This window comes from Lethenteron reissneri, chromosome 21 (genome assembly GCF_015708825.2).
Source record: "Lethenteron reissneri isolate LAM-NWPU_2019-01 chromosome 21, ASM1570882v1, whole genome shotgun sequence".
Taxonomy (NCBI): Eukaryota; Metazoa; Chordata; class Hyperoartia; order Petromyzontiformes; family Petromyzontidae; genus Lethenteron; species Lethenteron reissneri.
In genome coordinates, this window is record NC_083799.1 from 21,149,571 (window position 1) to 21,171,106 (window position 21,536).

Here is a 21,536-nt window from a genome sequence, read left to right on the forward strand (position 1 = left end):
TTCCAAACTCTCCACCATGGCCAAGACCAAAGAGCTGGACATCTGTGAAAACGAGCTTCATAGCTCATCGGATTATGATAAAGATTTCGAGAATGTCCCTAAATATGGGAATGTCGAATTTGCCAAGGGGGCTGCCAGTAGAGATAAGTGCTGCTCCAGAACTCTGCTCTTATGAGCATAGGCATCTTTCGATTTAAAGCTTTCGTGACTGCAGGGATTCATCTTCTTGGTTCTTTTGGTAAAGTCACGTAGAAGGGAAATAATAAAATAATAAAAATAAAACATAATAAATAATTCTCACGACGTTTCGGCCACAACGCAAGCAGCCGTCCTCAGGTGAAGACCAGGTCTGTCGGGGAGACAGCGTCTGAGGACGGCTGCTTGCGTTGTGGCCGAAACGTCGTGCTAATTATTACGTTTTATTTTTATTATTTTATTATTTCCCTTCTACGTGACTTTACCGAAAGAACCAAGAAGAGGCATAGGCATCCTTTACTCTCGTTGAATTCACCTATTCCATTGGAGCAAACATCTGAATATTCCGTAAAACGTTGACGTCAAGGCAGTAATGACCTTCAAACCAACGTCGCAGTCCTCTCTACTTACAGGTGCCCGTAGGAGCTCATATATAGCACTGTAAGCATGTTTTCATACGTAGCACATGATAACTGTCATTTAATAGATATAAATATGCTCGCACCTCTGATGAGCACGTACGGTGCAAAAGAAGTTCAACATACGAAGGGTTAGTGCAAGGGTCGGGAACCTTTTTGACTGGGAGAGCCATAAAAGCCAAATATTTCTAAATATATTGCATTGAGAGCCATATAGTATTTTTCACGTATAATAAATTAAATGTCTTACTTTTAATGCGACTTCTGGTGCTGTGTGGTTTTGCTGATGGCCTTGTAGTAGTCTGGTTCGTACGTGGTGAGGTTGAGCTTCATGCAGGCGTTGAGGCCCCGTGACCCGTGAAATGTATCTTCAAAACTAATTTCTGTTTACTTTAAAATGACACCGTATTATTAAGCAATATCACAAGTATTTTAAAATCAGTTCCAAACAGATTTTTTTTATTTTTTTTTCAACTCAAAATTGTCTGGGAGCCATATGCCGTCACCAGAAGAGCCATATATGGCTCGCGAGCCATAGGTTCCCGACCGCTGGGTTAGTGAATGAATATGTACAAATGTTCAAGCGTCACTCTGTGCTCATGCATTAGCTCTAAGACATGATTTGCTAATGTTCCTGGAAGTGGCCAGAACTTTCCAGTTAGGGTTTGGTTGTTGAAACTAATGGTCACGATTTGTGTTTAAAAGTCTAACGAAGTATGGCTTTAAATGTCATGCCTTACAATCAGGTATATAATATGTGCATCAACGCATTAGTTTCACCAAAAAAATGTGGCACCATGCCGTGTGCCATACAGTATGTATTTTCAGACAGACCTTATTGTGATACAAATGTACGTGTTAAAAAATAACAACATATGTCTCGCTAAAACAGTGTCCTGAAAGGAATATATATATTATCGGTAACCCTTTGGCTCATGGCCTTTCTTCATAGAATCGATATCACTGTTTTAGAAATGCGTGCATTAACAAATCAAATACTGTACACTGTAATCAATTAAAATGTCGTGGTTAAAAGTGTCAGATAGATGCTGGATTTTACCAAATGATTAAATGACTTAATATTGAAATACACAGTGTTACTAACCAAAGCAGAATCCAACTCAGGGAATGGTTATAAGCCGTTCACCTTGAGCCTGCTGCAATAATAAGGCTTGGGTGGACATACTTTAAACCGTCATGCAAATAATCCTCTTGTCAACAGATACAGTAAGGCATTTAACATGCAGTGAGCATGTTGGCCTAAACCCAGTGGGAATAATTGCACAAACACACATTTTTACAGACTGATAGTTGAACAACACACTTAGCCATACGCAGATAGAAAAACAGGATGATTATGACACAAATACTGAATAAACAGTACGCTGCACAATATAATAAAGTGGGGGATATTTTAAAAGACAATTTTAAAAGACGGTGAGAAAAGTCCTGCAACGTCTATCTCTGTGACGGATCCCTATTCAAACGAGTGTGTTGACGGTACAGCATAGGGGTTTCAAAATACAACGGCAGATGTTTTGGACCAATGTTTACATGATGCATTTAAATAAGTTCTTAAATAATCCGCTATATAAGCGTAAGTTAATACGAAAGATGGTAAACATTTGAGATCTGCGAGTACAACAACATCATGCTGTGACTTAACGACTAACCAAATTCATCAATTCTCTTAACTATCATCACGTGCACTTAAAGTATAGATGCTTACATTCAAACCATGCTTTTAATATTACATGATACGGTCTTAGAACCACATTACATGGAACCCTGGAATTTATACCGAGGATTAAATAACGCATTCATCAATGTCATTTTACTGAGGCTTTAACAGAACGTGGATTTACCGATGGCCAAGAACGACATATTTTTCACAAGCGCCACTTTTGCCGTTTAATGTTTGTGCGTGTGACGCCACCTTGTGGTTTTACAAGAACAATATGAAGTCATTTTAATTGTAACGCTGGTCTACAGCCAAAATGCTTCCGAAATAAATGTAGTCCAACTTGACTAATTCTGGGTCACTGAGGATCAAAATGATGCTTAAAATTGTTGCTTGGCTCTAGTTTTCAAGCTATGCTGCTGGGTCAGTAAATACGACCCAAGACTTGGGAATGGCGGAGGATAAGTGAGTTATAAAGGGAAGGGATTTAAATTTAAACCAGAAATGACTAAAATACATCTTTGACTGGATCTATGAATAAATCTATGACTGGGTTTGGATAGTACTTGCTAATAATAGAGGTGTTTTGGGTTAGATCATGTAAATATAAATATGTCGTTAAAAGCCTCCATCACCCGACACAGCCAACTAGAAAGGGTTGTCACGTCAACAGAACGTGGCCAATTCGTCACTAGTACAGCACACCGGTGTGTTGGAGAGCCAAGCTACAACATTTACAATCTGAGTACGACGTTTCGCCAGTAATTACAACTAGCTTCATCAGGTGACAGCCAGATTTGTGGAGAAGTCCACCTGTTTCGTTCCTGATATAGAGGCGTAGAGGTGGTGACCACGCTTCTGTGCTCTTGCGTAAAGTGGTGGTGGGGGGGTTAATGAGTCAACGTACGTTATGCGAGCCTATTGAACTTATCCTTCCTGTCCATTGTGTGTATTAAAATAGCCCTACCAACGGTAATCCCTATTGAAGCATGGTGGCCTGTATAGGCATGCGTTTAAACAATGTAAAATTTGATGATTCGCTTCCACGCAGCACTAAGTCGGTAGCTATCCGAACAGGTAGATTTATTTCTATTTTTTTCGATTTAGATATATTATCTAATTAGTCTTGGCTAGTAGTAGCTAGTTTTGCACAGAACTTCAACATTATCAAAATCAATTGAGTGCCCTTGTTGGCACGCGTGTTCTGCTACTGCTGACAGTTGTATTTGGGATAATTTTAATATATATTTGGTGTTCTTTTAGTCTCTTGCTGACCATTCGTCCTGTTTGCCCAACATAGCATTTGCCACAAGTGCAGTTAATCCAGTACACACCCTCTGTTGATAGCTTCGGTAATACATATTTTGTACCATACAGTGAGGGAAAAAAGTATTTGATTCCCTGCTGATTTTGTACGTTTGCCCACTGACAAATAAATGATCAGTCCATAATTTTAATGGTAGGTTTATTTGAACAGTGAGAGACAGAATAACAACAACAAAATCCAGAAAAAACGCATGTAAAAAATGTTATAAATTGATTTGCATTTTAATGAGGGAAATAAGTATTTGACGCCCTCTCAATCATAAATATTTCTGGCTCCCAGGTGTCTTTTATACAGGTAACGAGCTGAGATTAGGAGCACACTCTTAAAGGGAGTGCTCCTAATCTCAGCTTGTTACCTGTATAAAAGGCACTTGTTCACAGAAGCAATCAATCAATCAGATTCCAAACTCTCCACCATGGCCAAGACCAAAGAGCTCTCCAAGGATGTCAGGGACAAGATTGTAGACCTACACAAGGCTGGAATGGGCTACAAGACCATCGCCAAGCAGCTTGGTGAGAAGGTGACAACAGTTGGTGCGAATATTTGCAAATGGAAGAAACACATAAGAACTGTCAATCTCCCTCGGCCTAGGGCTCCATGCAAGATCTCACCTCGTGGAGTTGCAATGATCATGAGAACGGTGAGGAATCAGCCCAGAACTACACGGGAGGATCTTGTTAATGATCTCAAGGCAGCTGGGACCATAGTCACCAAGAAAACAGTTGGTAACACACTACGCCTTGAAGGACTGAAATCCTGCAGCGCCTGCAAGGCCCCCCTGCTCAAGAAAGCACATATACATGCCCGTCTGAAGTTTGCCAATTAACATCTGAATGAATGAGAGGACAACTGGGTGAAAGTGTTGTGGTCAGATGAGACCAAAATAGAGCTCTTTGGCATCAACTCAACTCGCCATGTTTGGAGGAGGAGGAATGCTGCCTATGACCCCAAGAACACCATCCCCACCGTCAAACATGGAGGTGGAAACATTATGCTTTGGGGGTGTTTTTTCTGCTAAGGGGACAGGACAACTTCACCATCAAAGGGACGATGGATGGGGCCATGTACCATCAAATCTTGGGTGATAACCTCCTTCCCTCAGTCAGGGCATTGAAAATGGGTCGTGGATGGGTATTCCAGCATGACAATGACCCAAAACACACAGCCAAGGCAACAAAGGAGTGGCTCAAGAAGAATCACATTAAGGTCCTGGAGTGGCCTAGCCAGTCTCCAGACCTTAATCCCATAGAAAATCTGTGGAGGGAGCTGAAGGTTCGAGTTGCCAAACGTCAGCCTCGAAACCTTAATGACTTGGAGAAGATCTGCAAAGAGAAGTGGGACAAAATCCCTCCTGAAATGTGTGCAAACCTGGTTGTCAACTACAAGAAACGTCTGACCTCTGTGATTGCCAAACCAAGGGTTGTTCCACCAAGTACTAAGTCATGTTTTGCAGAGGGGTCAAATACTTATTTCCCTCATTAAAATGCAAATCAATTTATAAAATTTTTGACATCCGTTTTTCTGGATTTTGTTGTTGTTATTCTGTCTTTATTCTTAATTTGGAGCTTTCGTGACTAAAGTAATTACTCTTTGGTTCTTTCGGTAAAGTCACGTATAAAGAGAAAATAATGAATGAAATACTACCATACGACGTTTCGATTGCAACACAAGCAATCGTCATCAGGTATAAATGAAATAGAAACACAAATCTAGTATACTTAGAAATGTAATGTAATACAACAGAGAGTCGGATAACATCACAGTCAACACCCTACCTGGTTGATTACGTTCTTCCTGAGAATGCTAAATTGGAGAGAGAGATAAAACACAGAACCAGAACACAACACAAGCGCCCGTCTTCTGCTGCGAGCAGCACGATGTCTGCTGACTTTATCGAAAGAGTATCGATTCCTGTAGTCACGAAAGCTTGAAATCAAGAATGTTCAGCTCGTCTTGGGATATCTTTGGATAAACCTATGTTCGTTACCAGTGTCGAGTAATTTAACTGACTCGTTGACCGGAACCCTCGTGAACAGAGAAGTCACATCAAAACTTACGAAAATATAATTCGGGTTAAGCTTAATATATTAAATGACATTTACGAGATGTTCAGAGTTGTTTTTTATGAACGAAGAGGTCCTACCGATGTAGGCATGTATTTGTTTCGTTACTAATTGTGCTAATTTGTATGTGGCAGAGGCTATTGTACTAACTATGGGTCTTAATGGGACACCAGGTTTGTGAATTTTTGGTAGCCCATAAAGTCTTGGTGGTTTTGATGCCCTTGGTTTGATCAGGTATTGCTCTTTCTTGGGAATTGATGACATGGCAATGATGGCCGTTGTTTTACGTTTTATTATTGTAGTCTTCACGGGACATCACATCAATTGATCGGCCCTTATCAGCAGCAAGAATTTGGATATATTTTGTTGCTCTGAATTATTGCTTTATTGAAGTTGATATTTATTTTTGACAATTAAGCTGTTCTAAATCATTTTGGCATCCTCATGCCAAGTCATCTCAGCTTGATTATGGGGGAGATGTCTAACTGCTGATTCCACTTCAGCAATTATCTCATCGACAGGGATTGTACGTGGGGCAACAGCAAAGTTAAGACCTTTAGACAGGACTGAGACCATATCGCTAGATAATTCAACGTTAGTCATGTTGATAACCGTTTTGTTTATAAAATGTTCATTTTTAGTTGAGAGTTGTTTATACTCTTTGGTTCTTTCGGTAAAGTCACGTAGGTATAAAATAAAATAAATCACGACGTTTGGACGCAACACAAGCGTCCGTCATCAGGTGGGAAAGCATGGTCTGCTGCTAAGGCAGACTGTTTTAAAGGTTTGAAATGGGTGTAGCTCAAGGGTCATAAAGAAGTGGCCAGGGCTAGTAATGTTAATGTGAGAAATTAGCATGTAACTGTTATAGAGTCAATAGATACTACTATATAGTCAGTAGATACTACTCACTCTATTGTATGTAGGGTGTGTAAGTATATATGCCTGGGGGGGGAGGGTAAAAATATTTTTTGAGGGGGGGGGGGGGGTCGACAATTTTCGGAAACCTTTGAGATCAACTATTTACCCCACACTTTCTATAACTTTTTGATTCGGGATTCTGCAAGCCTCTTCTAATTTTGTTGACGGACAAATGGACAGATAAACGGACCGCCGGGCTTTCACAACAGCTTAGTATTTGTGCATGTATATGTCATGTCCTCGACGAGGGCACAGAAGTGGCTATGTTAATGTGAGAGATTAGCATGTTCATGCAAAATCGAAGAGTGGTGCAATCCAAAGGCATGAGTGCAACCCAACGGGTGCAATCCAAAGGGCATGTGAGCATGAGAGTGCAATCCAAAGGCATGAGAGTGCAATGCAAAGGACATGTGATGACCGAAAGGATGAGATGGCGGGTACAAGGGGCCGAAATGAGGTTTCTCCGCAGGGTTGCCGGGTTCGCTCTCCGTGATCGGGTGAGGAGCTCGCTAATCCGTGAGAGCCTCAGAGTCGAGCCGCTGCTCCTCCGGGTCGAGAGGAGCCAGTTGAGGTGGTTCGGGCACCTGGTGAGGATGACCCCCCGGTAGACTCCCCCTGGAACTCTACCGGGCAGCAGCAGCACGTCCCACAGGGCGAACACCCCGAGGCCAGCCCAGGACATGCTGGCGGGACTATGTCAGCCTGAGAACACCTGGGAATTCCCCAAGAAGAGCTAGAGTCTGTGTATTGTAGTGTATAGTGTATACTAATGTAAAGCTTGAGTCTGTGTATAGTAGTGTATAGTGTATACTAATGTAAAGCTTGAGTCTGTGTATAGTAGTATATAGTGTATAGCAGAGGTGTGGACTCGAGTCATGTGACTTGGACTCGAGTCAGACTCGAGTCATGAATTTGATGACTTCAGACTCGACTTGGACTTGCATAACAATGACTTTGTCCCACCTCTGGTGTATAGTAGTGTATAGTGTATACTAATGGGGGGCTAGAGTCTGTGTATAGTAGTCTATAGTGTATAGTAGTGTATAGTGCAGGGGTCGGCAACCAAAATAACAAGAAGAGCCATTTCTTTCCAATTCGGTACAAAATTCAGTATTTCAAGAGCCGCAATGCATCTGAGAACATACTGTACATACGTACATATCGTCAAGAAGCAGCCCGTAAAGAGCCGCATGCGGCTCCGGAGCCGTAGGTTGCCGACCCCTGGTATAGTGTATAGTAGTGTATAGTGTATAGTAGTGTATAGTGTATTCTAATGGGGGGCTAGAGTCTGTGTATGGTAGTGTATAGTGTATAGCAATGTACTGCTGTAGTCCGTCGCCAGGGAAAGGGAGGTCTGTACCGCCCTACTCAACATGCTGCCGACGCGACTCTCGCTAAGGGCAAGCGAACTGAGAAACGAACGAAGTGTATCGATTGGTGGCTATTGATTCTTCGCACAACTCATTCAATACTACACAGCTCCGCCCACCTGTAGGCCCCGCCCACCTGTAGGCCCCGCCCACCTGTAGGCCCCGCCCACCTGTAGGCCCCGCCCACCTGTAGGCCCCGCCCACCCCTCATAGCCCCGCCTCCTATTGGCTCCGCCCACCCTCCTAGCCCCGCCTCCTTCCAGCCCTCCTCCTATTGGCCCCGCCCCTCCCCCCCCCGGTCCCGTACCCCCCCCCCGTCCCTTCTCACCCCTGACCCCTGACCCGGAAGCGGAAGCGCCGTTTTTCTGTTCAGTCATTGTGAGGCACCCTGGTGTGAGGGGGCAAAGAAGGCGGCAGACGCAAATTCGAGTAAACTTTCAAGTTTCGTTCGCGACCGAGCGACGCAATCCAGCGCGCCATGAAGGAGGCAGCGGTGGCCAAGCCCGCCAAGAAGAAGGACAAGGAGAAGGCCAAGGTGGAGGACGTTGAGATGAAGGACGCGGCGGCGGATGGTGGCGAGGCCGTGGCGCCCGCGGACCCCGTGCGGACGCAGAAGGAGACGGACGCGCTCGCCCTGGAAGGTGCGAGAGACCCCGGGGAGTCGATCCGTGATCGTTGTCGTCCCTTGCTGTGCGTCTTGTGTGCCGTGATATGTTGCCTTGCCTCGAAGGCGGCCTAACGTAACCCCCCTTCTTCGCTCCCGCTCCCCGGTTGACATCGCGCGGGGGTGATGTCGAGGCCTGGGTTTCGCGTGGAGTGGCTACGATTGGCAGCAGTAGGGTCGTCTTTGATTAACAGCGTCGTGATCTTTTAACAGTCGTGCCATTGTTGTGATTAGGCTCAAATGATTGTTTTGATATCCACCATCAACAGCGTCATCGTGATTAACAATAGTTGTGCGAGTCTACGTTCAGCATGGTCATTGTTAATTGACAGCTGCAGCAGCGTTATTATCTAAAGGATCGTTTTCAGTCAATAATTGTCAACAATCATCGTCCGAATCACCATATGGCCCCGAGTGGCCTTTAGTGAGGCCCCTGACGTGCGGGACCCCGACAATACACAAATGTGAAAACACCCCCATCATCGTACTGTCACCCCCCCCCCCCCCCCATGGTTTAAAATGTGTGGCGGCCCTCACACTAATGATGTCTTATCGAAAGTGGCCCTCACTCTGAAAATGTATTTTCTTGGACCATGTGATAACGGATTTGTCTTGTTGATTAACCATATTGAATTTTGTAATCTGGATTATTCAGCTTATCCCTTATGAAGGTCTAATCATTGCATTTCTCACCGTTGATTTACTTATATACTTTTTTTTACCAAGTCTATACTCAGGTGTACTATCGCCGTCATTAGGAATTCTCACAGCAATGTAACGCCATGTATCTTGAATGACCGTACAAGTGATTATCGTACTTGTGCGAAACACTAAGTGGCCATTTTATGCAATTGGGGCACAAATTCCCACACATTACTGTGACAGTTAAACTGATCATCAAACCGATATGACAGTGATTTAATTTATGAGCTGGAATTGAAAATATATTTTCGTATGTCATTCGTGACCAAACTGACACAATTTAGTAGACGAGAGAATTCAGTACAATAGTCTGAAAACCTCAGTGGGGTGGGATCTTGGTGGCATTGACTCAGCACTCGTGAGCTGTGTAGCCTCCTCCCCTTTGCTGCTTTTAATATCTTGAAGGTTTTTCATAACATAATTTATAAGTGAATCTTACTTTAGGAAAGTATACTCTCTCTCTCTTGATGCTTAGCTTTGGCCTTTATTGTTGATGTGGTGTTCACACGCTGGATGTGAGTGTTGTAAATGTGCATGCAGAGTGGTCAGATCCAGAATAAATCATGCAACCTGTTTTTTGTTGGCACCAGTCTTTTTTGGCTAAGAGAAGGCTTTTTTTGTTTAATATTACGTCATTTAACATTGAATGTTTCTTTTTGCAGTTACGTACTTAAATGTAATCTTACTTTGTACCCCCTGGAAATAAATTGATTAGCATAGTGTAAAAAGTGGAGTGTACAGTACTTTAACGTTCATCTGGAGACCTGGCTGCAATATTAGGGACACAAACATTTGGTGGGTATGGTCCTAACCAGAAAGCCTTAAGTTGCAGGCCTCAATGAAGTACTCTGATGCATCATGCTTTTCCAAAGTCTTAAATGCTAACATTAAACTTTGTGTGTGTGCTGGTATAACGTCTTCCTCAGACCTGAAGGAACAGGTGCGGCAGATCGAGAAGTCGGTGTCAAGCAAAGAGCCGCGCTTCGTGCTGCGTGTGCTGCGTGCATTGCCCTCGACACGCCGCAAACTGAACGCACATGTCCTGCGCAAGGCGCTTGCCGGGTTCTACACATCCAGCGGTGCAGCACCTGCCCGTGACCTCCTCCTCACCTTCTTTGATGAGGTTTGCGCCATCCTCAACACTGCCTCCACGCGCCTTCACACGTCTTTGTCTCACCATTATTGTGTTTTTGATAGAACATCGCTTAGCACTGATGTTTGCTAAACAAATGTGGATTGTTACCTAAAATTGCTTAGGTGATTGTTTCTTGTAACGTGTTCTGCTTTAAGTGAAAAACTAATGGAAAAGTTCAAGAAAGCTGTTTAATGCAAGCAGCTGCTTGTGGTGTTGATTTTTTAAGCATGAAGAAAGTAAAATGCTCCTGCCTGCCTAAATTAGTTTTGGGACTGTGCTAATGTCCATTGGTGGCCTAGAGCCAGTAGTGTCGATTCGAAATTCCTTTGGCAAAGAAAAATCTCTTCATAGGGTAATCACAATTTAATTCACTTATGGGCAACAGCTCCATTGTTTTTCTGGATGCAATACGTTTGTGTTAAGTGTTATAATTTGCAGCTGCATTAGGTCAGATGGATTGCAGGTGCTGTTTCTTATTGGCAGCATCCTTATAGGTTACCTAAGTGTTTGGTTCCAGCACTGCTAAGTGCGGGTCTTACCTCTAAATCCGTTGTGCTCCTATATAAACCATGACTTAAGCCATTACTCTGATCATCCTCTTGTACAACTTCTAGTTGGCTTGTACATTTCGTTATCTTTTTGGTATGTGTTCTGTGCAGCCAATGGATGCGGAAGGTGAGGTTACGTTCCGACCACGCACGGGGAAGGCGGCAGCACAGCCCCTGCTGCCTGAGACGGAGACATACCTGCAACACCTGTGCGTGGTGTACCTGCTGGACAGCAAGCGCTACGACGATGTGAGCTCTCCAAACCGCACATCCTCCAGACACTGCTCAAATGTAACTTGTGGTATGCTCGTAGCGTGAAACGTGTGTAACTCAAAGTTTTATTCGTGTAAGATTGAAAATTGTGTACTCATAGCTCACAGTATAATTAATATAGATCAGACTTCTTAGACATTCAAATTGAAACTCATCAAGAAGAAAGTTATTTAAAACATTATTTTCCACACCAAGTATTGTCTGATGCTGGAGCATTTTTACGTAAATATACCTAAAGACAACATTCCTTGCATTACAAGCACTTGGCACATCCCCAACCAATGCATAGCACACGTACAACAAATGTATACATTGGTTCAATTTAAGTTTCAGTGCTACCTGTTCATAGATATAACTGATGTGCTACTCTCTTAAGTGTTAAAGCTATTCATCAATGAATCTATAGTGGCTTGTGTTTCTTGCACTAATAAGGATTTCCACTTTCATTTCGGCAAAACAGGCCCAAAAGTGCTCTGACGACCTCATGCAGAAAATCGCATCCCAGAACCGGCGCACTTTAGACCAGTTGGCGGCTCGTTGCTACTTCTACCACTCGCGTGTCTACGAGTTTCTGGACAGGCTGGACTCCATCCGCAGGTTTGGCATGCGAAACCACGCGAGGCTCCGGCTCACATTGATTGACTTTCCCCTCGCAATGTGACCTGTATTGAACATCCCGTCGCGTTGTCTGCACATTGCAGCTTTCTGCAGAGCCGGCTGCGCACAGCCACGCTGAGGCATGACACAGATGGGCAGGCCACTCTGCTCAACCTGTTGCTGCGCAACTACCTGCACTACAACCTGTATGAGCAGGCTGGAAAGCTCGTTTCCAAGTCGCTTTTCCCTGAGCAGGCAAACAACAATGAATGGGCTCGCTACCTCTACTACACTGGTGAGTACATCCTCCTGCCAGATGAACTACCACCTTCATTTTTAGCAGTGCCTTTGAACAGACATATAGCGGACCATTGCCCGATACGTTGTGTTCTGCATTTTGTTATGCTGTAGGCATGAGTTATCATAACAGTGTTGTGGTGTTGCCAATATGTGCTACAATCACTGTTTTGCATAGTTTAGATGTTGAGATCCTACGTATCCAATGATCGCTTCCACTTTACCATTTAGAAAGAGCTCTTAACAAGTAATAATAAAGTCTTCCGTTTTGTTGGTGGAAATAGGAGGCTTTATAAACTGAAGGAAAACATTTAAGCGAGGCAGAAACCTTTCGTGGTCTTGCACGCAAATCGGTTGTTGCTGGTTTTTTTTCTGTGTGGCAGGGCGCATCAAGGCCATCCAACTGGAGTACTCAGAAGCACGGAGAACTCTGACCAATGCTCTACGTAAAGCTCCACAGCACACAGCCGTGGGCTTCAAGCAGACAGTGAGGCATTGCACAATACATCGTGGCATGAACCCATCCACAGGGCAGTTTTCACATGTTACTACTGGGCTCTTACATTCTTCCACTTTTCGAGATTTTTATTTTTTACCTACATGACTTTACCGAAAAAACCTAAGAGTATGAATCCTTGCAGTCACGAAAGCTTCAAATCTGGAACTTTTCGAGATGTCAGCATATGTCATTGCACATGTGTATAGGGGAATGGCGGTGCTATAGTTCTTGCACTGAGCTTTGATCCTGGCATCCTGGGTTTGTTTCCTTACCATTGGCACTGGAACTGGGTCTTCCTAGGTATGTTCAGTATTAAATCAGTACTAAGTGCACTGTGTTAACAGCATAGAGGAGGCAAAGGTAGCTAAGGGTTGGCCACACCACATCCTTCTGTGCAGTGATACCTTGAGTAGTTAACTGCTAAAGCACTTGGCTCAACAGTCTTGACGTGTGCTCATGTGTGTTAGTATCTTCATATTCTTACTGTTCCTTCTTGGGGCAGGTTCACAAGCTGTTGATCGTGGTGGAGCTACTGTTGGGGGAGATCCCTGACCGTCTGCAGTTCCGCCAGCCTTCCCTCAAGCGCTCTCTCATGCCTTACTTCTTACTCACCCAAGGTGTGTGTGTGTGCGCGCACATGCATATTTAAAAAAAAATGTGAGCAGATGTTACATAGATTAGTGCAAGTTATAGAGATGCCCCGATTAATGTGTCATCACGTCGGTTTGAAGCCAAGTTTGTTGCTTCTGCTAGATGTTTGCATACATTTTCCATTTAAATTTCTAATCATGAAAAAGTAAATCTTGATGTTTTGCTGGAGGTAATTAAAGATGGTGTTTGTCTCCCTGGTGCAGCTGTGCGGACAGGGAACCTTTCCAAGTTCAACCAGGTTCTAGAGCAATTTGGAGACAAGTTCCAGACAGACTTTCGCGTACACTCTGATTATTCGTCTGCGCCATAACGTGATAAAGACAGGTTTGTTCCAGCAAATCCTTTCAACCACACATCTCTCACTGCATTTGTGCTGAAATACCAATCTGTTTCGCCGCCAAAACATGACTGTAGAGTCTAAATTGCATGGCGGCAAAATCCTAAGCTTATGCCATCTGATTTCACCGTGAAATGGCTAGCCATTACACTCATCAAAATATGCATTTTTGAGGTTTGGATTATGTAAAAAAATGTTGTTTAAATTGGACTTTTATATTCCAATTCTATGTGCTCAAATTAATATTACACCACATATGTACGTTGAACTTCTATCGCACAGTATGTAGCCGACCATGCAAGTGGTACGTGATATTCCAATGTTGAAATAACTTTTGATCACATAGGTCTATCGTGCTGGTATTTGAAACTTCACCTATTTGCTTTGTGATGAGTTCAATTAATATGCGTGGATTTTGTTGGGTGTGTGGGCATGCTGTGTGCGTATGCATACAGGTGTGCGTATGATCAGCCTGTCGTACTCGCGTATCTCACTGGCTGACATCGCCCAGAAACTGCAGCTTGACAGTCCTGAGGATGCAGAGTTCATCGTTGCGAAGGTAACATTGCCCTGCTTTGTACAATATTTACACCTGGGATAACATGTATTTAAACCTAATTTTATCACAGGAGGGGCCTACTCTTGCGATTGATGTTACAGGATATTTAATGTATGTATGTTGAAATTATTAACACGTTCCTTCGGAGTGGGCAGGTAGGAACTTGGTTGGACAGCGCATTCGTGCACGACAGACAAATATGCACGACAGACAGACAAATAATCCCTGGTGGGCAGTGTGGAACCTGTTGTTCCTACCTGTATGAACGGTACATAGCCAACCATGCTAATCGGAGGTGCGGGGAAAGGACCACATACTAAACACAAAAACAAAATAGATGACACCATTTTACGTTTATTACATCCCCCAACATGGTAATTCTGACATTTATAGATTGGATCTTAGACAAGCTTCAGTCACTTATGAGCATAGTGGTCAGAATATTAGAAAACACGCTCTCATGACAAGATTATACTTAATAATACCAGTGTCTGTTCCATAAGAACTCGAGGTAAATATATGTTTTCATGCTGAGCTGTGATGGTTAATTTTGGTCGAATGGTATCAAGACAAATAGTCATAACAACACTTTCCACAAAGTGTCCCATCGCCCACGTGATGTGTGTGTGTGTGTGTTCTGTGCGCGCTCAGGCCATCCGAGATGGGGTGATCGAGGCGAGCATCAACCACGAGAAAGGCTACGTGCAGTCCAAGGAGACCATTGACATATATGCGACCCGCGAGCCACAGCTCGCCTTCCACCAGCGCATTGCCTTCTGCCTCGAGATGCACAACATGTCTGTGAAGGTGTGGTCCAGTGTCTCAACGTTTGGTATTGTTAAGGTTAAATTTCGATTTAAAGCTTTCGTGACTGCAGGGATTCATATTCTTGGTTCTTTCGGTAAAGTCACGTAGAAGGGAAATAATAAAATAATATTAAAATATTAAACAATAAAAATTCTCACGACGTTTCGACTGCAACACAAGCAATCGTCATCAGGTGTGAAATTCGTTCCATTCATTGGCTACCACATTCTGATAAGCCCCTCCCCTCCCTCCCCCCTTAACTAGGACTTAAGAGCGTACATCTTGAATCCCTCCTTCACTTGATGCAGCAAATCTGGCTGTGACGGTCCCACCTGATGACGGAGACTTGTGTTGCCTCCGAAACGTCGTGATTTTTATTGTTTTATTTTTATTAATTTTAAATTAATTTTTTACCTACGTGACTTTACCGAAAGAACTAAGAGTATAGCTTCAGAAACCCAATTTCAACAGTTTTGGGAATTTCACAAAAACCGCATGATCCACTAAACTCCAAAGCACTGGATCGCAGGTGTGCGTCGCTGTGTCTAGTAACACATTCCTGCGGAGGGAGCTGGTAGGAACGTTGGGTTGCTCGGTCAATGGCCAGTGTCAACAGCGGCGTGGTGTATTCCGCAAATATGGCCGACTGTGAGGGCCGGCACAAGCCGGGGTGAGTAGGTTAAACGTTGAGTTTTATAAGGGCACCACAGGGTGACCAGCCCCTCCCCACCCAGCCCAGCCCCTCCCCACCCTCCCCTCCCCACCCGCCCCTCTCCACCCAGCCCCACCCCTCCCATTTTTGGATGCACGATGGATGGACACAATAATCCCCTGTGGGCTGGTGGAACCAGGTGGTTCCTACCAGTAAAACATTTCTTCTGCAATTATTTACATATCTTCGGTCCAGCCACCAGTAATGCACAAAAACTGCATATTAAAATTAATATTGATACTTATATTGCTATACATAGGTCTATAGGTAATCGATGGACATGTGATGTAGCATCAAGTGATGTAACCAGTTGCTGTTGTTTTGTGCAGGCAATGCGATTTCCTCCCAAGTCTTACAACAAAGACTTGGAGTCGGCAGAGGTGAGATTCATTGCCGAGTGACCTCAGCATGCAGCAAGATTCATCTTTTATTTTTCCTCCACAATTGCATGATGGATGTGCGCGTGGCTCCATACACACTACACATAAGCTATTCAACAGTACTCGTAATTACCCTAAAAATCCACTCTGAGCAATTGTGCTGTTTATTTAGTTTAGTTTTTCCATAGAACAGCATTAGTGACAATGGCAGTGTGAAGTTCTGTATTTATGGGATGATTTGTATCATAGGTGTGCCAACATTACTATTACCATTGTATTCGTTTAAAATGGTGAACAAAAAATGATAGAGAGGTTACACAACCAAATATTGCATTGGTAGATCGTCATCTCCACCGAGGATATTCTGTGAAAGGGTTACCAAATATGGGAAACTTATTTGCTAAATTTGCTGGACAATAATAGGTTGCCATTTTCAAGAGTGGAGTGTTGCGTGCCAATGTTAAATGTTTGCAATTATGAATAGAAAATTACCCCTCTGAACATCTGATGCCTCTGAGATTAGCGGAGGGGGGGGGATGGGTTTTGGAAAAAACTGCAGCATAGCATGTCAAGTAGCTGAGAAATGTGTGGTCATGTTCCTCTTAGGTCATGTTCATAGGTTGAGGTGTGTTGTCTTTGTGTATATTCATACGTGTTTTGCACATTAAAAATGTATACTACGATTGTATGCTGTTTCTTAATGAGTTATATACATTACTTTATAATCCACTGCTGATATTTTCACGTGCAATGTAATATATTTGTATTTTACTACTTGGCTTAAAACATAAGTGAATCTGTATTTGACAGCCTCCAAAAAGATACCTTGATTGAAGCAATTATGTATTTATGACAAACACCAGCTTTGTTGTAAAAATAATTTATTTTGAAATGGAGGACTTTCCATTTTCATGAAATTGAAATCCAGGACAAAATAAATAAATCCTCAAGATTTGAGTAAGTGGGAGGAGTTATGTTTGGTATGTAATGTTTAAATTATTCTCTCTAATGGTAAGATGTGAGTTAAAATTGTATATGTCACTGCTTTATTTTTCAGACATTTTTAGAATTTGGTTATACAGCAACAGTTTTATTGCCCAGTATGCGCCGAGATTATGTTCAGATACAGTAAATACTAACACCATATATAGCTGGAATCACGACGCCCGCATTGTGCACCTTGATTACACCCTGGCAACATGACATCACAAGTCCCGCTTGCTGTCAGTGCAACTGCATCATCAGTGATGTGTTTTTGTGCCTTTCAAAGGCAACGCCACAAGCAGAAGTGTATTTTCTTTTTAGAGACTTGGTCTGTGCTTTTACCTGCTCATGTGCCATCTACTTAAATTATTTTGTGGGTTCCTATTTGATTTTTGAAAATATATGCATTGCCAGGTGTGTGACGGGTACCTCCTGTATTAGAAAGTGTTGTGTTTACATCCATGGGTTCCTAAAAAAAAACATACGTATGAATGTAGGCAACTCTTGTCTTATCCAAGTCACCAAAGTCCCGCTGCATATGAGCGAGCGAGGTAGGCGGGCGAGGTAGGCGGGCGAGCTGGTAGATGCGCGAGTGGGCTAGGAGCTGTGGAGCCTTGCCGCTGGGCACAGCGTGACACTGGTCGTGTTTGCGGCACGTGCCTGTCAGGAGCGGCGTGAGCGGGAGCAGCAGGACCTGGAGTTCGCTAAGGAGATGGCGGAGGAGGACGATGACGGTTTCCCATGAGGGCAGCCTCGCACAACCATCAGCCACCTCATCCACCTCACCCCAAACCTCATACAGTGGCTGCCACCAGGGAATGAGTGAAAATACGCCATCGCTTTCATGAGTTATACCATTAACCTTTTTTTTGTACACGTTTTAAGCAGGGGCAGTGGGACTTTTCCCAAGCAAATTAGACACGTGTATGCTTGGGTTGAGAAAAACGTTCTAGAACGCCCAATAACCAAATTAATGTAAAAACTTATTTTTGGTGGGTCATTTTGAGCTCTTTAAAATGAACATAACTAAGGAATTCGTCCAAATAGAGATGTTTTTTTAAGGGCATTGCAAAGTGTGCAGGTTTCAATTAGCTGTTGTGAAGGAGCCGAGTTTCATTGGGGACTGCATCATCAGTGGTATCTGGACCTGGCACATGAAATGCACGCTGCAAGCGTTTTTTTGTTTGTTTAAATTTACCCCCAGCCCCCTTAACCCCCACGCTACAATACATCAAAAATAAAACTTTCAAGTTGCATGTTAATGACCTTTGTTTTATTGTCTTTAGTTTGTTGACCCACCCCCCGTACCTGTGATTAGCGTAGTTGACTATGTACGGTACAAAATAAGTTCAACATACATACGTTGGAACGTTATGGTTGCATTTTTAATGTTTATCCCATGAGCAGCATCTGGTCTGGAATGAAGGTATAATTGGGAAACTAGCTGTATTGGAGTTAAATTATTCTTGCCTGATAACAGCTGTTTCACCACTAGGGTGGGCTGGTGGTCAAACTCGGTTGGCCCGCTCATACTTTTATCCAGAATGGTTATTCCAAGTCAGAAAAATAACGTTTAAATTCTACTGCCTTGACGGGTTCAGTTTAACATTTTACTGCAGTAACTGCAAATATATACAATAAAACTGTTGATGAACATTGTCGAATTTCAGATGTTTCTTTGAATGTAAGGCCTTCGTTCTGAATTGTTATGAAAGGCATGGGGGAATGGCAGTGCCATTTTTGGGACAACTTCTGTAAGCCAGTTCCCAACCAGTGTTCATTTCCAATTTGAAGAGACAACATTCCATCACGCGTGTGAATAATGCTGGAATACAACAGGAAGAACATGGATAAGGGCTGTAATCGCAAGGAGACAAGATTGAAACATGGTACTTGTTTTTTTGTTGTACTTTTATGAACGAGTTAAGAAAAGTTCGTAAACACCACGTTTTAGTAATAACTGGTACCAGCTAAAACACCGAGAATATAAAGTGTGTTATTCATCTTCTTGGTTCTTTCGGTAAAGTCACGTAGAAGGGAAGTAATAAAATAATAAAAATAAAACATAAAACAATTCTCACGACGTTTCGGCCACAACGCAAGCAGCCGTCCTCGTCCTTGCGTTGTGGCCGAAACGTCGTGATAATTGTTTTATTATGTTTTATTTTTATTATTTTATTACTTCCCTTCTACGTGACTTTACCGAAAGAACCAAGAAGATGAATCCCTGCAGTCACGAAAGCTTTAAATCGAAATTTAAGTGTGTTATTGATGAAACAATGATACTAACATGTTGGTGGAGGTCCGTTAAGCTTGGTGAATATCCAATGGTAATCCGTACGGAACACTTTACCAGGCTTAAATGGTTTCAACTCAGGTGGTGTTACATTCATTTTGCTTAGTTTCTGTCAGTAAAAGGGTGACTGGCATGGTGACTTACGCAACTGCTGTGCATTTTTCACATTCTAACGCTGGTATGTTTTGCTCAATCAAATGGGTATTTATAAGTAACTAACATTAATTATAGATACCTGTTTCCAGTACTCATCACAATTATTTATTTGTATTATTATGAGGCCAGTGGCTGGATCACTGTTTTTAATCCATATTTAATCTGGTTCCGAGAAAGTGAGCCGTATCATTTGCTTAATAGGCTTTCAAATTGCAATAACTGGTCAAACATTTTTCTTCTTCCCGTGCGGTTACCTCAAATGCACTTTTTACAAAACGCGACCAAGAACCCTGAAATAATTGAGACAAAACAATTGATGTTCAAAGATTACACCTGCAATCTTCAAAAAAAGTCCTTCATTCATTTCAGAAGCGAATTTATTCTGCCTGTGTGTCACACACCAACACGTGACTGCTGGAGGAGTCCTTTTAAATTAGATCAAAAACGTCAACCCACGAGTGTTTTTTAACTAAACGCTTAGAACACTTTTTGATAAGTGGTCTAAGTTATAACTACTTGGCTTAAAATTCACGAACAGGGTATTTACAACAAAGAGATTATGACACGCAATTTTAACCCTTGTATTTTAAAGCGGATTTTGGGGGTGCGTCAATCTGGAGAATGCATTGTCTTCCAGAAAACGTTAAATATTTTTTTTTCTCTAGAAGACGGTTATCCAGAGTAATACACCACCCAGAAGACCACCACCAGTCATTCAAAATAATCTTACAAAAGCTGCCTCTCCCTATCTTAAAGCAGCACATTCATAATCATCTTCCAGAAGATGGCTCTCCAAAGTGGTGGATTACCTTTTGGTAGACGCACTTTATTTAATACAATTGAGATTAATATTCCGGAAGACATCACCCATTTTTAAGTGGCGCGTTCATAATTACCTTTTGAAAGATATCTCTCCAGAGTTACAGTATTATGCCCATTAATGATAAGCCTTTCCCCATTGGCCAGTCATAACTTTGCTTATAACTTTTATTTCTTGCTGTTCCGGGACATTTAACGGATAGTTTTTAAATAACCTCAGTATGCAGAGGCAATTTTGTCATCGTACATGGACTGCATGTGCTCTAATATAGAACTATATTAGTGGAAATGGTAATGCAGGAACTTAATAAACCCCAATCCTTACCCAAACACCTACAGGGACAACCAGTGTGCGAATTTATACGTGTAACACAAATACCACAAGCACTTCACTGCCCAAATATTCACATACACAAATCTACCAGTTTAAACTGAACTCAAAAGAGGTGTCTCTCACACACACACCTGCCGGAAATAAGGAGTGGAGATTGCCTGCGTGTCTCCATCTGCATGCAACCTCGCCAATGCTCGTGTGGGGTGGTTCGCAATGGGAGGGTTGGCGGGCGGGGGGGTCTGGGCCACGGTCGAGTGCTGCCACAAATAAGTGTGGTTTCCATGGCAGGGGGAGGGAGGGAGGATGGGGAGGATGTGTGTGTGTGCCTGCATGTGTGGGTGGGTGTGCGTCACACTGCACGTCAGTGTGAGTATGAACTCGACGATGCGTGGGTTGAAATGCACAGCCTCGGCAAGGAGAGTGTCGGGCGACCCTACGTGGTTGAGTGCATGGGGTACGGTCATGTGCGTTTGCACTGTAACGCTACAAAGCCATCAACTTCGGTTTCAGGCTATCAAGTTCTGGAAATTGGTATCTAATGTGAGTTGTGTCTCGGTTTTAGATGGCCCTCTCTCTCTCTCTAACGTGAGTTGCTGGTGCAGTCAAAATTAGAAACGGGCTATCCAAAATAAAAACGGGTCTCTGTGTGTACATCGAGTCGTGAATCCAACCTTGGCAACAGGTTTCAATTCCGAGCCATGGACATCAGTCAAGTGGCCTAATTCAGGTGAATTCAGCCTTACAAGAGGACTGTACCTGGGGCTGTGAACATCAGAACTCGCCAGCTGCACATCCATGTGGTGTTAGCTA

The 21,536-nt window shown here is 43.0% G+C and overlaps 1 protein-coding gene across 1 annotated transcript; it reads left to right on the forward strand.

The window, feature by feature from the left end:
• The first annotated feature begins 8,326 nt into the window (after nucleotides 1-8,326).
• PSMD3 (proteasome 26S subunit, non-ATPase 3) lies at nucleotides 8,327-18,780 on the forward strand. Its single transcript, XM_061556088.1, is given in 13 exon segments — nucleotides 8,327-8,617; nucleotides 10,269-10,465; nucleotides 11,137-11,274; nucleotides 11,759-11,895; nucleotides 12,000-12,190; nucleotides 12,576-12,679; nucleotides 13,194-13,308; nucleotides 13,546-13,616; nucleotides 13,618-13,666; nucleotides 14,135-14,238; nucleotides 14,890-15,045; nucleotides 16,087-16,137; nucleotides 17,789-18,780. Coding segments are annotated over 13 exon segments (1,554 nt in total). The 5' UTR covers nucleotides 8,327-8,454; the 3' UTR covers nucleotides 17,867-18,780.
• Nucleotides 18,781-21,536: the final 2,756 nt, after the last annotated feature.